This window comes from Oncorhynchus keta, chromosome 28 (assembly GCF_023373465.1).
Source record: "Oncorhynchus keta strain PuntledgeMale-10-30-2019 chromosome 28, Oket_V2, whole genome shotgun sequence".
Lineage (NCBI taxonomy): Eukaryota > Metazoa > Chordata > Actinopteri > Salmoniformes > Salmonidae > Oncorhynchus > Oncorhynchus keta.
Window position 1 is genome coordinate 73703251 of NC_068448.1, and position 17997 is coordinate 73721247.

The 17997-nt window shown below is 44.1% G+C and overlaps 1 protein-coding gene and 1 long non-coding RNA gene across 2 annotated transcripts; both read left to right on the forward strand.

Annotated features, from left to right (window-relative positions):
• The first annotated feature begins 7624 nt into the window (after nt 1-7624).
• On the forward strand, nt 7625-12410 carry LOC118370661 (uncharacterized). Its single transcript, XR_004822853.2, has 5 exons — nt 7625-7922; nt 9306-9384; nt 9481-9610; nt 9798-10129; nt 10887-12410. It is a non-coding gene; the product is annotated as an uncharacterized LOC118370661 (long non-coding RNA).
• A 3996-nt stretch (nt 12411-16406) lies between these two features.
• LOC127913032 (small proline-rich protein 3-like) lies at nt 16407-17018 on the forward strand. The gene has a single exon (XM_052484249.1). It carries the CDS (start codon nt 16407-16409, stop codon nt 17016-17018), a length of 612 nt encoding a protein of 203 aa, XP_052340209.1.
• The last annotated feature ends 979 nt before the right edge of the window (nt 17019-17997 follow it).

Here is a 17997-nt window from a genome sequence, read left to right on the forward strand (position 1 = left end):
CTCCCTTTCAGCCCCTTTCATAGAATATGTCAGCTGTGAGGATGGCGGAAGTTTAGTCAAAGACAGTTGGCGATCACCTCAAGGGACACAGAGAGAGAGAGAGAGGAGATGAGAGAGGGGGAGACGTTAGCAGAATGCCTCGTGGCTCGTAGCCCCCTGGTCCGCTCAGTGACACCTCTCCCGCAGCCAGCAGGATTAATAACTGGAGCTACTGCTCTCACTCCTCCCTCGGGGAGAAACCTGGCCTGCGTCCATCCTTATACACACACACCCACTCACACGCATTCAAATTGATACCCACACACACGTTGTTTGCACACACACACACACAGGCGTAAGGATACACTCCTACCAGGGTACACACGACTGCACAGGCGTCAGGCAGGGGGCGCTATCGCTGCTCTTTGCCTCCCACTGTCATTGCTGAAGGGTTTCTGAATGTAAGTTACAAGACAACATGGAGTAGCGGGCAACAAAGACCTGGACAACCACAGAGCTTCTCCTGACCTGAGGGCTCCCGTCCTTCCTTCCTCCCTCACAGACCTCAAGAGGCAGATGGAGAGAGAGGGAAGAGGCACGAAAGTGAAAGAGAGCAACAACTCTGGGACGCACGGACGACAGCATCTCCCTCAAGGAGGCCGCCGTCCCCCACCATGGCGGACACTAGCACTAAACTCCTGTCAGGTCCCATCTCATGCCCCCCCTCCCCCGTCTCTCCCGGGCAGGACGTGCCTCTCCGAAGGGGGTCACGTCACACACAGGGACGGCAGTCCCCCTCTGAGGGGTCTACTGTACGAACATGTCTCCCTGTCCGAAGACGACCCGTTGCGGCCATTGGGCTGGCTAATGTGTATGTCTTTGATAGAGATGTTTTGCTGGCAATGTGTATGTCTTTGATAGAGATGTTTTGCTGGCAATGTGTATGTCTTTGATAGAGATGTTTTGCTGGCAATGTGTATGTCTTTGATAGAGATGTTTTGCTGGCAATGTGTATGTCTTTGATAGAGATGTTTTGCTGGCAATGTGTATGTCTTTGATAGAGATGTTTTGCTGGCAATGTGTATGTCTTTGATAGAGATGGTTTGCTGGCAATGTGTATGTCTTTGATAGAGATGTTTTGCTGGCTAATGTGTACTGTATTTTTTTTCACATTACTGTTATTCTATTATTATTTACTCTTACAGTTGAGATCTTTGAAAATACAAATAAAATGATGTTGCAATTAATAGTCTGTACTTGAATTTGTAACATCTCGCTTCTTTAGCACAAACATCTCATGTGGATTTTCCCCCAGTCAAATGCAACTACTGTGTACAGCAGAAGCAAACGGTTATAATTCATCTATTTTAACTCCTTTCAAGACCTACATTTGATTAAAATAAAATGTCACCATAAATCCTTTGTCTCATATCATTTCTGAATAATAAATACAATTTTGTTTAGATGTAAATTAAATCATGTTTAACAATAAAAATAATGTTGAACATTTTCTGACTTTCCCTTAGAATGAGGACAAGGGAGGGGAAAGGCTTGTTGGAAATGTATTTTTCCACAAACACAGTACGTCTCTCCTAAGAGACTGCTTAACACTGGCAGTAATCGTAAACTTGCCCCTGGCATTGTATATGTCAATCTCTGTGTGTGTGTGTGTGTGTGTGTGTGTGTGTGTGTGTGTGTGTGTGTGTGTGTGTGTGTGTGTGTGTGTGTGTGTGTGTGTGTGTGTGTGTGTGTGTGTGTGTGTGTGTGTGTGTGTGTGTGTGTGTGTGTGTGTGTGTGTGTGTGTGAATGATCGCCCTGTGCGTGAGGGTGTGTGTGTGTGTTGTGTGTGTGTGTGTGTGTGTGTGTGTGTGAATGATCGCCCTGTGTGTGTGTGTGTGTGTGTGTGTGTGTGTGTGTGTGTGTGTGTGTGTGTGTGTGTGTGTGTGTGTGTGTGTGTGTGTGTGTGTGTGTGTGTGTGTGTGTGTGTGTGTGTGTGTGTGTGTGTGTGTGTGTGAGACTGCATGACAACTCATGTATGAAGAACTTTATGTAGATTCAACTTTGAAAAGAAAATTGGAGGAAGACTTCCTGCAATGAGATCAGGGTCAGGTCATTTGACCTCACCCATCCAGCCACTCGGGTCATGTGACAGTGTTGATCCCCATTCTGTGTTCGCCCTACATACTTATGTTGTTCCCTACCTGCTTCTGTTGTTCCCTACATACTTCTGTTGTTTCCTACATACTTCTGTTGTTCTCTACATACTTATGTTGTTCTCTACATACTTCTGTTGTTCTCCACATACTTACATACTTCTGTTGTTCTTTACATACTTACATACTTCTGTTGTTCTCCACATACTTCTGTTGTTCTCTACATACTTACATACTTCTGTTGTTCTCTACATACTTCTGTTGTTCCCTACATACTTACATACTTCTGTTGTTCTTTACATACTTCTGTTGTTCCCTACATACTTACATACTTCTGTTGTTCTTTACATACTTCTGTTGTTCTCCACATACTTCTGTTGTTCCCTACATACTTACATACTTCTGTTGTTCTATACATACTTCTGTTGTTCTCTACATACTTACATACTTCTGTTGTTCTCTACATACTTCTGTTTTTATTTATTCTCAGGACAGGAAGCAACGATTAATTAATAACATTTTATATTAACCCCTCCTCACTAGGAGGGACCAAATCTTTTCAGCATTTCCAATCCTGTGAGCTAATTTGACAGCTCATGGGATGATGCAGATTCCACTTCAGAGAGACAGGTACCCTAGGGCTAGCCAGCTGGATTGTGGATGCTTACAGATTTGGCTCTCCCTTCCTGCTGGGTGTCATCTGTCTCCTTGGTCTCGCGGTTGATAATTTTGTGTCCTCCTGACATCATGTGCCTGAGCAGTCTGTGCCTGGCAGGGCTTGTCTGTCCAGGTTGGCCATCAAACCCAGCCAGCATGCATCTAATCTGACGAGGCACCTCTCCAAATACAACCGCCCCCCGGGCGCCCCCTCTGTCCAACGTCGAAAATCACGGCCCCACAAAAAACTTCCCATCCTTCAAGACCGCGCGCAGCCCTCGCTCCTCCGACGACATGGTAAAGAGGGAGAAGAGGGGGTGCGGGGTTTCAGAGGGAAGAGGGGGACTTATTTCGCTCACACAAAGAAAATGTCCCCACTTTCTCTCCCGTGGCTGTCACTTTGATTGCCATCGTGGTGCGGGAGGGTCTGCCTCAACAGGTTTGGGCCTCTCCATGCCTGTTGCCGGCAGTTGACTTGGACACCGCGCCATTCGGATGAGGCAATCCTTTGGTTGGATTATCGTTACAGCGGACCTCCCTATGGGAGAAGTGACAGCACAGCGGCCCGTTAATCTCGGGGACAGCACCAAACCGGGGCCCGCTGAGAACGCTAATCGTAAACGACACAATCATTCCACTCCAAGGAAAGGCAGTTTACATATCGCAAGATGCGGCTGACAAGGTTGCTTGGCGGAGAAATTTTTTTTTTCTCCCAAAAAGCACAAGATGACTACATATGTTGATTTTCAGGCTGAGCTACGTGTCTGCTGCTGCTTCTTGCTGCTTCCTTCCACCGCTCGGCCCCTTGCTTCCTCGGCCCCTTGCTTCCTCGGCCCTGGGAGGATATGACAGCAGGGCAGCGTCATACTCCACCGTGCCTCGTGAGGTGTCACTATTACCGGTCTCTCTCTCTCTCTCTCTCTCTCTCTCTCTCTCTCTCTCTCTCTCTCTCTCTCTCTCTCTCTCTCTCTCTCTCTCTCTCTCTCTCTGGCAGAGTTGTGGTGGGCAGCTCTGGAACAGCCTCCAGGATAGAGTGGCACCAGGACGACTGACCTGTTCAGTGCCTAGGGAGCTGCAGTGAGCTGGCTGACTGGCTGAGGAAGAGAGGGGAAGAGGGGGGCAGGTGGGTGTATGGAAGGGGGGGGCCGCCTAGGGGCCTAGGCAGTGAGTAATCCTCCCCATCCACCCCCTCCGCCCCCACCTGTTTAGAGCCACAGTCAGTGGCGCTCAGCATGCTGTGAACGCCAAGCACCATGGTCCCTCTGGCCTTCTCCAAGGGCCCAGAGATCATGACCAGAGCCAGAGAGAGAAAGAGAGGAGGAGTGAGCGGGAGAGAGCAATGTAATGCAACATAATTAAACCCATTGGGTAATGTGAGCAGCACCGTCGTTAGGGGCTGTGTGGAGGGGGAGAAAAAAAGAGCTGTGTTTTCTAAGCCATCACCATGCTAACAGGCCCGATGGGTATGTTTTGTAAACCACTCGTACAGACCTCCCACAGAACACTCACCGTTTGTCTAAGGACTCAATGCTCCAGGACCTCAGCCAAGTTACTGCAGTCTGAGCAAGTGAAGAGCAAGCCTTTGGTTTCACATGCTGTGTGTGGAGGTCTATGAGAACATAGCTATATGCTATGGAGGGAAATACTTAAGCAATAAGGCAGGAGGGTGTGTGGTATATGGCCAATATACCACGGTTTATGGATCTTCTTATGCATGACACAAAGCGGAGTGCCTGGATACAGCCCTTCGACAGTGGTATATTGGCCATATACAGCAAACCCCCGAGGTGCCTTATTGCTATTATAAACTGGTTACCAACGTAATCAGCCCATCAGCATTCAGAGCTCAAACCCGGTTTATAAAGAGAAATAAATGACATGTACATCTGACTGTAACCTGCCACCTGTAGTTCATTTAATTCATGTATAGTTAAATATGACTACACATTTGAAATTGTGTAGGAATTTCTTATAAAACATTGCATGTTAAGCACATTGTTAAAGTATTGAACATTTTTTTACACCTTTTATTCAGACTATATTGTAGATGTTATTTATTCTGTAAATATTTCGGGAAACTTTTTTTATATTTAACTTTCTTTAAAAAAAAAATGAAAACACTGTTATTTGACTTTGAAAAGCTATTCTATTTCAGAACGGGTGTGTAACGAAGAGACCGCCACTGTTGCTGTATTTCAGAACGGGTGTGTAACGAAGAGACCGTATTCACTTAATAGACCTGTGAGACATATGAGTCTAGACACATGACATGGCTCATGCAAGGGACTATCGCATGTGAACTTAACTGGAACCTGGGAACACACCCCTGGCAGATAGTAATGGGCAAAGACGGTGTCATCGTTGTTATGGCGATGTTGGCTTCGTTCTCCAACTACTTTAACGTCTACTTCTTTGCTGCAATGGATATACAGGAGAATCGCGCAATGACGGGGCATTCAGTTCGTGTAGTTTTTTGTGGCTTCAGTTCAGTTTGCGGTCCTCATTCTCATTCTCAATATGTAGGCCACATTTCTTTAGGTGTAATTAATTAACTTTCAACTATAAGGAAAAAACGACATCCTATTCATCCTTTTACATAAAGTCAATGAAAATAGAATTAATTAAAAAAATCTATTTCATTACAAGTGTTCCAGTGAAAAATAAGGTATATATAATTCAACAACTGTAAATTAATAATGTGGGTATATGCTTTATTGAGCAAATTGGCATTGGCAGTTTATTTTTATATATATATATATATATATATATATATATAGATATAGATATATATAGATAGATATATATATCATGGCTGTTGATGTGTAATTACATTTTTACCATCACAATAATAATGTTATACTCTTGAACTCTCAAACTCTGTGAGTGTACTACAATGTATCTATAATAGATTACATTGCAGCCTATTATGCATAGGTATTTTTAGTCTTTAACAAAATATTTGATCCATCATAAATATGATTTGCCTGCACAGCTGCACATGAAGGGAATATTGATTATGTCATTGTCATACTGTGTCATACGTGTTGTCTTGTCATTATTTCATGTTCATCTGACCTTGTTTCAAGGCAATCAATTTAAAAGCACCCCAACTTATTTTCACTAACGTCAAAGTTGACTAAACACACTCTTTTTCCAATGGGGCCCCTGAGCACTCTGCGATGGCAGTTAATCAATTGCCACAAGAACTGCTCATGACTGCAATATCTAGTAGCCTCAGATCAAAATCAATGGTGCGGATAGGCTAACAACTATTTAGCTAGGCCTGGAATTAGAGCATGTCTGAAGACTCTCTTTCATGTGGAAGTGACAATTGTGAGTAAATGACGGCCACTTCTTTCAGAACAAATGTTGGAAGTCTGAACATGCAACACTGGCCCCCCTAACAACCCCGTTCTTAACGTGGTCTTGCCAGGAGTCCTCGTCTCTAAATATGCCTACACTGAGTGGAGGTGATATATTTACATTTAGACTTAGATACTACATTAATTTACTAAGCAGTGTCTCATTAACCAGACTGGCAATTATAAAAACTGACACTTGGTTCCACCAATTATGTGAACAGACTTTTTCTTCAGTAAAACAAGTCTTCCTCTCCTCGCCAGAATTAGCATAACATCAAGTGATACTCTCAAACTTCTTCTCTGTATATTATATGTGCATGACTTTTGAAGAATGAGCCCACTAAATAATCTAGGCTATTGGTACGTCTGTACACGTACTGTACTTTGTACTTGTCTTCGGCTCATTCATCCCCCTTCCTCTCCCCTGTAACTATTCCCCAGGTCATTGCTGTAAATGAGAATGTGTTCTGTCAACTTACGTGGTAAAATAATGGTTAAATAAAAATAAAACCCTGGTAATCTTGGTGGGATACAGTGGCCCATAATATTATAATACTTAATTTACTGATTGAATGTACTATTGCACAAAAACAAGGAGATGGGGCGTGTAGTGTATAATCTCACTTTTAAAGTCATATTCAAATATCTACTATTTCCTGCTATGGCCGACATTGTACACACAGCATAATGTTTCAATTCTAAATCCATGGCAGATACACACAATAAGGTATCACATGATGAAATCCCTCAAAATGGATGGCCAATCCTTCTAATTACCACTGTCGTCGGCCTGAATGGAGTGCGGGAATTCTACAGATGTAAATGGACTATCACTCTGTTATGAGGCACTTCAATTTAATGTATTATAGGCTATGCAGAGGTGACCCATCAGCCTCATCCTCATTGTTAGACTTTATGTGGCTGTGGGGAACTCACTGATAAAGCCACACCATAGAACAAGACTGACATCTGCAGTCCTAACTCATGCAAGACCTCCTGTCCTCCATCATTATCATTGCATTGAGATTTACACCCTGAAATAAATAGCATTTAGTCAATAACAATACATCTGTTTAAATGCCTTGTCATACACACAGACACACAGAGAGAGAGAGAGAGAGAGGAATTTGCACATCATTATAACACTGTACATAGCCATAATATGACATTTGAAACTTCTGTGAGTGTAATGTCTACTGTTAATTTGATTGTTTATTTCACTTTTGTTTATTATCTATTTCACTTGCTTTGGCAATGCTACCATATGTTTCCCATGCCAGTAAAGCCCATTGAATTGAAAGAGATTAAATACTAAACCATTGAAGATGGAAATGTGCTGCTAAATGTGTAGGCTACACCCATAGTATACGTTCACAAAAGTGATGATTGTTGCTATGGAACTGTACCTACTGGTACCTTAGAAATTTGCATTGGTCGGCCTCTAAGTGTGCGCCCCGTTTTGGGAGGTTTGGTTTGATCCAAGTCCTCGTACCCGGAAGTAATGTGAATATTTACATCAGCTGACATCAAATCAACTGACTACAATTACAGTTTAGGTTTTTGTTAGAATAACCAAAAATATATTCACATTTACGTTTGATAACTTGCATGTAAATAGCTACTAAGCATGTATATCTTCTAAAGCTAGGCTATAGCGAAAATAGGTTGCTAAAGCCAGCTAGCTTACTCAATTGTAAACAAAGTAACGTTATTTCAAGTGTTGTCGGGATGTGTGTGTTTTAACGCGTGACTATGAACAAGCTAGCCATAGGTGAGTTCATTATTATGTTGCAGTTACCATTAATCGCATTTAACTTAGCTGGCTAACCGACATAACTCGAGAGAGTCATATGTTGCAGAATGTACGCATACTGCCATTCTCTTAGTCTGGGTGCCAGTCTTTTTAGCTAGCTAACATTTCACTCCATGTATGTACAACATTTGAGTCATTTTAGCAGACGCATTTATCCAGAGCAACTTACAGTAGTGAGTGCATACATGTTTTTGCAACCCAGGCGTTGCAAGCACCATGTTCTACCAACTGAGCCACACAGGACCATTTACTCTGTGTCAAATGCCAAACATTTTATTTGTATGTGTAGCATGACAGGAGTGGCAAGGATTGGAATGATAGCCAAACGGACTGGTACCAAGACTAGTAGCCTCTAACCTGGTCCCAGATCTGTTAGGAAGCCTCTAACCTGGTCCCAGATCTGTTAGGCAGCCTCTACCCTGGTCCCAGATCTGTTAGGAAGCCTCTAACCTGGTCCCAGATCTGTTAGGAAGCCTCTACCCTGGTCCCAGATCTGTTAGGAAGCCTCTAACCTGGTCCCAGATCTGTACGAACCTGGTCCCAGATGTGTTAGGAAGCCTCTAACCTGGTCCCAGATCTGTTAGGAAGCCTCTAACCTGGTCCCAGATCTGTTAGGCAGCCTCTAACCTGGTCCCAGATCTGTTAGGCAGCCTCTAACCTGGTCCCAGATCTGTTAGGCAGCCTCTAACCTGGTCCCAGATCTGTTAGGCAGCCTCTAACCTGGTCTCAGATCTGTTAGGCAGCCTCTAACCTGGTCCCAGATCTGTTAGGCAGCCTCTAACCTGGTCCCAGATCTGTTAGGCAGCCTCTAACCTGGTCTCAGATCTGTTAGGAAGTCTCTAACCTGGTCCCAGATCTGTTAGGCAGCCTCTAACCTGGTCCCAGATCTGTTAGGCAGCCTCTAACCTGGTCCCAGATCTGTTAGGCAGCCTCTAACCTGGTCCCAGATCTGTTAGGCAGCCTCACCGTGTCCTTGTGTGTTTTCCATTTTTTTCTCAATTCAGGAGCTAAATTGAATTGTAATTCTAATTTGACTGTCAATGACACATATGTGGAACGTTTACATTATTTTGTCTAAGGTGGGGACACAATTCCTTGAGTTTAAATGGAATTGACCACAGTGTTGACTGCTAACCCTACTCCTCCTACAATAGAAAATAAAGTTGTTTCTTTACACAGAGGCTGGTAGGAGAAGCTATAGGAGGTTTGAAACCATTCCATTTATTCCATGTCAGACATTGCAATGAGCCCGTCCTCCTATAGCTCCCCCCACCAGCCTCCACTGATCTGACATGATCAATTACTCAACATGACATGTTGATGGTTTGTGTCTCCCATTAGATGTTGGTGATATTCAGTCCAGGCTAATAGACCATAGGCCTGTCGTACAAGGGGAGATCTGCTATTTTATGAATTTGAGGTAAGTTTTCAGCTTGCACCATAACATGTGATTTGACCAATTTATGAATTGTAATTTGATCTTTGCTAACATGCACGTTTTTTTTTTTTTTTTCAGGAAAAACTTGGATTCAGAGAGAGCCGTTTCCTGGACAACCTGAACAAAATGGTGGTGGAGACCAATGAGCAGTCGTTGCCCAAATGTTCAGAGCACATGCATAAGCACCTCTGTGAGGCCCTCACACGATGTACGCCCCTTCCTGACCTCGCCAGTGTATTTTTCAATTGCTAACCATTGCAGTTGTAATATGGACTGATTGAATGCTATCGTAATGTTTTCCAAATGACTTGACTTCGTTGTATTATTTCAATGTGCCTTACTGATAAAGCTGGAAAGTAGTTGAATGTAACGTTGTTGCTTGTGTTTTTCTACAGTGGAGGATGGGAAGCACACGTCACAGAGGATCCAGTAGAGGGCGCTATAGGCAGACCAAGTAAAGACACAGGCTCTCTTCAAAGCCCATGAATTACCAATAGTGATTTAACCATTCACAGGCATGGATTGTGACAACAGACCAGAGCCCAGTTTCTCGTTATCGATGGAACTTAGGCTTACGAGTGTATGAACAATGAATCGTACAACAACCGAAGAAGTCGCTTAATGTTTCCCAAAACACTAAGCAGGGAGAACTTTCACTAAGTCCGTCGTTGGAGCAGGTGTCATTACTGATAGGATCGAAAGAAAGGCAGCGCTGCTCACGGATCAGGTTGGTCCATTCAAATCTTCCACAATACTGACAAAGGATCACCTATAGTCTATGGCTGCAAATATTAAGGTGGCTTATTAACCTAATGCTTATGCCCAGCCTACACCTCATTGCTCACATCATGAAATATATTTAGGCAAAAATTACCAACAGTAGCCTACAATTAGCCAAATAGAACTCAATTGATTGAACAAGAAATAGATTTCAATATGATTGAAATGTGTAGGCTTATGTAGTTTCATTTGAAGCATATTTATATCCTTTGCTTGTCTGTAACATACAAAGAATTTGGTAACTTTGCAGTCAACTTTGTTGTGAATTTATAGGTGTTTACAGAGAGACAGATAAACATCTTGAGTCTGTGTTTAGCAGAGATCTATGTATAAAGTTACGTGGAAGGGCAAAAAAAAGCACCTAACGATGCACTTAGCTCTCCACTAAGAGTGGTCTGAGGCAGTTAGTAAATAAAGATTGTTTTCAAGTGCAACTTTAGTTCTAATGTTTTTGGGAAACAACTCTGGGATTTACCAATGCTCCTACAAAGGTTCTAAAGATGAACTTGGTTTTAAGATGCTTTTGGGAAACCGGGCCCAGGGGCGGATCATTTGGCACTAAACAGGAGATAGCTGTTTGAAACTGAGTACCACCCAAATCTCCCCAACAAGAGTGTTTTCATTTCCAATTTAATTTTTGTCTAGTTCAGATTTTTTTGTTGTCTTCGAGCCTGACCCAGATCCTTACATGTTGTGCACCTTAGAGCACCCAGTTGCAGGTGACCATAGACAGACAGGAGGAGGACTGGGAGGAGGAGGAGGAGGAGGTGGACGAAGAGCATACCAAGGACATCGGACACCTCAGCATCATGTACTGCGACATGAAGAAGGATCTGGCCAAATTCTCTCACTTTCAATCCTCGGTGTGTCTGTCTGTCTGCTTGAAATTAAGTTGTTGAATTTGATTGATGCGGTACTTAGTCGTTGGCACTAACAGAGGACTTCTGAGGACAAAAGTCAACAGTTTCCAGATCACAAATGACAAAGTGTGATTAACAACGTGGCATTTTCACAGCCCTTCAAAATCACAATTTTCTGGCATAAGCACATGGAATATGTATGTCAAGTTCTGGAAAAATGTCATTTTTAAACCATAAATTACATGATTGTTCCTTGGCTGCTAAACTTCTTTTTTTAATGGAATTATGCTAGGAGGTGTTGATAGATGTGTGTTTTCTATGGTAGGGCAGATTTTCAAACCGTCAAATAATTTTGGCAACAGGGATCTTGGTCCAGGAGGGGATTGAATGTCTCCGCTGTAACCAAGAAACTTGATCTTGACATCTGGCCACTTAGCTAGCCAGGTTATTATTATTATTATATATATATATATTTTTTTTACATTTATTTAACTAGGCAAGTCAGTTGAGAACAAACTCTTATTTACAATGACGGCCTAAGTTAGCAAACCAAATGCATAGCTGGAGCCCTGATTTGGATATAATTTGACACATCTTAGATTTCTTATAGTTATATTTATAGATATAAGCAGTGGCGTAGCGCCCCCCCCCCCACACACACACACAAAAAGACGTTTGAACAGTATTGAAAGGCATAACGTTGGTATTTTGAAATACTCCGGTACATGGCATCAACGGTATATCGCCCAAACTTAATGTTTGCCTCCAACTGAATAAGAAAATAAACTGGATTTTGCCACTGATTTAGATATTTGAAGCTTCAGGCGAGTGAATGTCAGAAGTGCTATTCAAAGCTGGGTTGTCAACGGCACAGGTCAACATCTCAAACTTTACTCACTGAGCAGTTTCCCTAACTAGGCGTGCCTCACCAACTCTTCAGATTAAGGTACAGTGAACCTTTGACATCAAGTACAACTAGCAACCTCTCAAAATAAGTACATCAGAAATGGTTTTAGTGAAGCAAACTCAAGCTGTCAGAAATGGACATTATTTAGTAGTGTTTTCCTGGACCTCTTATGTACCTTGTTAAATGGAGAGGTATACTTGTAGCGCTGTATGAAGTGTTTTGTTTAAAGACAGTATTTGCACTGGGCAATGGCCTGCTGTTTAGACTGATAGATGGATGGGCACGCTGACACATTCCTGACCTGCTGGGAACAGGATTCATCTTGGCAGAAAGTGACAGAACAAATATTTTAAATGGCTCTCATGCACACAGAATGTGGGCACGGACGCCTTAAATAAGACTTCATTGTTGCGTGGGGGGGGATGCAGACCTCATCAATCAGTATAAGTAAAATAAAGTGTTGCTGAACTCTGCATGACTCAAGTGTGGGTTTTTTTCTCTCTCGACTCGAATGTATACAACGTAGTTCAGCAATGCCTTTGACCTGTCTGACAGCCGGGATCGAACCGAGGCCCAGAATCCAATTTCAGTGGAGGTTGAGGCGCAGTCTTTTTCATTTTTGTTCGTGGTGACCCCTTTCCCTTCTTCCCGCGATGGCGGCTGCTGTCCTCTTACCCTGGGTCACCCTCTGTGAGTGACTTGATATCAGAGCAGGGCCGGTGTGTCATCAACAGAGATCAGAGAGGGCCCGACCGTGCCAGCAGATGTTGTGGAGGTATAGTGATGTAGCCAGGGGAGCCCTGACAGCCCAGCCAGCTAGAGCCAGACAGGGCATCACCACTTAACGAGGAGTGACAATCCGGAAACGCAGCTCAGCTCCGCCAATCTTTTCTCTGGCACGGTTTATTTGTCGGTTTAGTGAGAAAAACTGCCTGGGTATATTCCCGAAAGGTCAACAATAAAGTCAGCGTTAGCTATTCATGAGAAAGTACTGTAAGTCTTTTGCCCCTATTAAGTCCTCTGGTGTGGTGAGAATCTGGTGCACCCCTAACGTAAGTCTGGAGGATGTCACACTACTGTACATAGCAGATGTCCACTCAAGGGAAGCCTGGCCTGCGGCGGTTCTTACTCAAAGTACCTCTGGAGCGTGTGGGCATCCCGTATTTTGACAGATACACTCACCACTCCAGGAAGTAGAGTGTAGAGCAGGTTGGACACCGAATGACCCCGGCGTTATCGTCCCTCCGGCCCCCCCGCCGCGTGCCTCAGGAACCAGGGCTTGTTATTCATCTCCAATGTTTACCAAGTCATTGTGTTCTTCCTGTTATGGAAAGAGAGTGTTGATCCCAGTCGACGAGCTGGCGGCCAACGAGCTGGGAAGGGGGTGACTATGGAAACATAGATTAGAAAATGTCTGATCACAGCCTGCCTCCCATTTCTCTGAAACAAAAGATGGGCCACATCCATGGTGTGTGTTTCAGAATGGGTTTCAGGATGGGTTTGGAGGTATAGCACAAGAGTGGAGTGGAAAGAGATTCCCTAACCTCTGATATCACAGCCTGTGCTTTCTTTTTTGAGTATACCTAATATAACCCAGGTGCATTGAGATGGTCTCTTCTTTCATCGCCTCCACTCCGTCTGAAGTGGAGAAGAAATAATGGAGCGCTGTAGCTGTTCCAGTCTGCAGCCCGCTCCACTTGTCCCAACTCCCAGCGTTCTCACACATTTCAGAACCAATAAACCCTCACTGAACTGCTGCTTCTGAAAGCCTGACAGGGGCCCTTGGCAGTACCCCCCCCAGTGCACTCTTCAACTTCGTCAATGAGATTTCACTCTTCCTTGCGAGGGGGCTGAAAAGGAAAACTATTTTAAAAGTCAGTGATGGAACAATGTGAGGTGGTGGACATTCATCTCCTGAGATGTAGCTTCTGTACGTGGAGGACATTCATTACAACATCTCCTGAGATGTAGCTTCTGTATGTGGAGGGCATTCATTACAACAGCTCCTGAGATGTAGCTTCTGTACGTGAAGGACATTCATTACAACAGCTCCTTAGATGTAGCTTCTGTACGTGGAGAGCATTCATTACAACAGCTCCTGAGATGTAGCTTCTGTACGTGGAGGGCATTCATTACAACAGCTCCTGAGATGTAGCTTCTGTATGTGGAGGGCATTCATTACAACAGCTCCTGAGATGTAGCTTCTGTACGTGAAGGACATTCATTACAACAGCTCCTTAGATGTAGCTTCTGTACGTGGAGGGCATTCATTACAACAGCTCCTGAGATGTAGCTTCTGTACGTGGAGGGCATTCATTACAACAGCTCCTGAGATGTAGCTTCTGTACGTGAAGGACATTCATTACAACAGCTCCTGAGATGTAGCTTCTGTATGTGGAGGGCATTCATTACAACATCTCCTGAGATGTAGCTTCTGTACGTGAAGGACATTCATTACAACAGCTCCTGAGATGTAGCTTCTGTATGTGGAGGGCATTCATTACAACAGCTCCTGAGATGTAGCTTCTGTACATGAAGGACATTCATTACAACAGCTCCTTAGATGTAGCTTCTGTACGTGGAGGGCATTCATTACAACAGCTCCTGAGATGTAGCTTCTGTACGTGGAGGGCATTCATTACAACAGCTCCTGAGATGTAGCTTCTGTACGTGAAGGACATTCATTACAACAGCTCCTGAGATGTAGCTTCTGTATGTGGAGGGCATTCATTACAACAGCTCCTTAGATGTAGCTTCTGTATGTTGAGGACATTCATTACAACAGCTCCTTAGATGTAGCTTCTGTACGTTGAAGGCATTCATTACAACAGCTCCTTAGATGTAGCTTTTGTATGTCCGCTCTCCTCCATTGTATCATATAATAGGCCTCTCACTCAATTACTGTGGGGTCCAAATGAAAACGGCAATGAACAATTGGGTGTGCTTCCAAGTTAATAACCTAGTATTACAACACCACAGGGAGCCGGTGGATGGGTCCTGTGGGGATGTTGATGCACATGGTAATATGAATTCTTTGGCAGTGGCAAACGATCACCCTGAGAATTACTAAATGGTGAGAATAAGCTCTGAGGGCTTACATTTTGGTCATTTAGCAGACTCTCTTATCCAGTGTGATTTACAGTTATTGCATTCATCTTAAAATATGTGGTTGTCCCTCCTAGATTTCACAGTCATAGTAAGTACATTTTCCCTCAATAAAGTAGTTATCAGCACAGTCAGAGCTAGAAGACGGGTGGGTTGGGGGGGAGAAGAGCTTGGACTGGACTGTGCGGGAGCTGCCCTCCCATAGGGGTGGGAAGGTCAAGAGACCAGAGGTTGGGGTGTAGGGTTTGAACATAACCTGAAGATAGAAAGGGGCAGTTCCTCTTGCTTCTCTGTAGACAAGTACCGTGGCCTTGAAATGGATGTGAGCTTCGACTGGAAGCCAGTGGAGTGTGCCGAGGAGTGGGGTGACTTGGGAAGGTTGAACACCAGGCGGGCTGCAGTATTCTGGATAAATTGCAGGGGTTTGATGGCACAAGCGGGGAGGCCAGCCAACAGCGAGTGGCAGTAGTCCAGAAGAGAGATGATAAATTCCTGGATTAGGACCTGAGCTGCTTCCTGTGTAAGATAGGGTCGTACTCTACAGATATAGTAGAACTTTGACAACTCCAACACCATGGAGTTGTCAACCGTGATGGAGACATCTTGGAGCGGGCAGGCATTCCTAAGGGAGGAAGAGCAGCTCCTTCTTGTCAAGGTTAAGCTTGAGGTGGTGGACTAACATATCAGCTGCTGAGACTGACAGAGTAGCGTGTCAGAAACGCAGAGTAGCGTGTCAGACACGCAGAGTAGCGTGTCAGACACGCAGAGTAGTGTGTCAGACACGCAGAGTAGTGTGTCAGACACGCAGAGTAGCGTGTCAGAAGGTGGGAATGTAAAAAAAGTAGTTGAGTGTCATCCGTATTAAGAAATTTATATTTTTCTGAGGGGAAGTATGGTTATCCTCAGACACTGCTAGTTTAAAAAATGAGAACGAGGTGGCATATGAAAGCAATTAGACAGGGACTCAAATGGAATTCTCTCACTCACCTGGAAAATACCCAATAGGGCACCCTTTTCGCCATGTAGTGTTTTTGGTCGGCTCGAGCACAGCCTGGCGCTACTAGTCCTGCCAAGTCCGATGAACCCAGATAAGGGCCAGCAAAAACAAACACTTTCCTCCGGTCAGTCAATAACAGACAGAACAATGGTCAGCGAGGTTGCAGGGAATGGCTTGTCATCACTGGCCGGCCTCTACTGGGAACATGCCGCTTGTTGTTTGTCTACAAGTTGTGGAATGTCTGGATCCATTGCCAACTACATACAGACGTTTTCTTCTTTTCATATAACATGTACTATTTATAAATAATGACTATTTGAAAGGTTTTTGTCGCCCCCAACGTCTAACCATTCCCATGGCAGGCTATCGGGTCATTCCCATGGCAGGCTACCGGGTCATTCCCATGGCAGGCTACCGGGTCATTCCCATGGCAGGCTACCGGGTCATTCCCATGGCAGGCTACCGGGTCATTCCCATGGCAGGCTACCGGGTCATTCCCATGGCAGGCTACCGGGTCATTCCCATGGCAGGCTACCGGGTCATTCCCATGGCAGGCTACCGGGTCATTCCCATGGCAGGCTACCGGGTCATTCCCATGGCAGGCTACCGGGTCATTCCCATGGCAGGCTATCGGGTCATTCCCATGGCAGGCTACCGGGTCATTCCCATGGCAGGCTACCGGGTCATTCCCATGGCAGGCTATCGGGTCATTCCCATGGCAGGCTATCGGGTCATTCCCATGGCAGGCTATCGGGTCATTCCCATGGCAGGCTACCGGGTCATTCCCATGGCAGGCTACCGGGTCAATCCCATGGCAGGCTATCGGGTCATTCCCATGGCAGGCTATCGGGTCATTCCCATGGCAGGCTATCGGGTCATTCCCATGGCAGGCTACCGGGTCATTCCCATGGCCGGATATCTCCCAGATATTCCTCTTCTACGCCCTTCTCTGTGTCGTTGGGAATGACGACGGAAAGGGGAAGACCCACTATGATTCCTCTGTGTCTCCCTGTAAGTTAGTTGATAACAGGATATAGTCAGTGTCTTCAGGGGACAGTGGAGATCTATGGTTGTTATCAGACAGGTGTTTTTAAACTACTGCTTATTGTTCGATAACAGGTAATGGATGAGCTTTTAATGACCACAATAACAGTGACCTCTACAAGCTACCCGTTATCAGTCACAATACAGAAGAATGTGAAGTATTAACCTAATTCTGAGACTTTCAAGAATGTCTCTCAATCAAGTATGCATCAAACATGGTTAGACCATGATACCCGTAGTCAAACGCAAGTGTGGCCTGAAACCAGAGGACCATTTTTAACAAAGGACAGAAAAGGCCACAGTATCTACCACCTGCTTAATGGAAAATTCCACCTCAAAATAATATTTTGGTATTTGTTTCATTAGTCCATTGTTGTCACAGTCCCAACATGTTTTGCTTGTCAGCAATCACGTTTAAGATATGTACCTTTCAAAATACAAAAATCATCCCTGTACAAAATCTCTGTCACCCATTTTTTACTGAATTAAAAAAATATATTTAGTGTGTTGGGGTAAACTGCACCCCCACCCGGCAATCCAATGCGAGTCAATGGTAGGCCTACCTTAAAATCATGTCTACAAGTAACTTAATGAATTAGTATTAATTTAGTATTTTAGATACTTTAGGATGATTTGGACCTTACATCAAAACCTTATCATAGTGAGGATATTAATAGTGAGATGGGCAATGCCATTTTGTTTCAATATCTAATTTATTTAATTAAGATACCAAGATCATAGCTTTTAAGAGTTAATTACAAAAACAAATTAAATAAAAATGTATAAAATAGATTTTAACACACTAATCTTTGGGGCATTAAAGACATGCTCCTGTACTTTGGCAACCACTTATTTCCCTTCATAGTTTTTTTGCCTAAGCATGAACATCATCCCTATTGTAA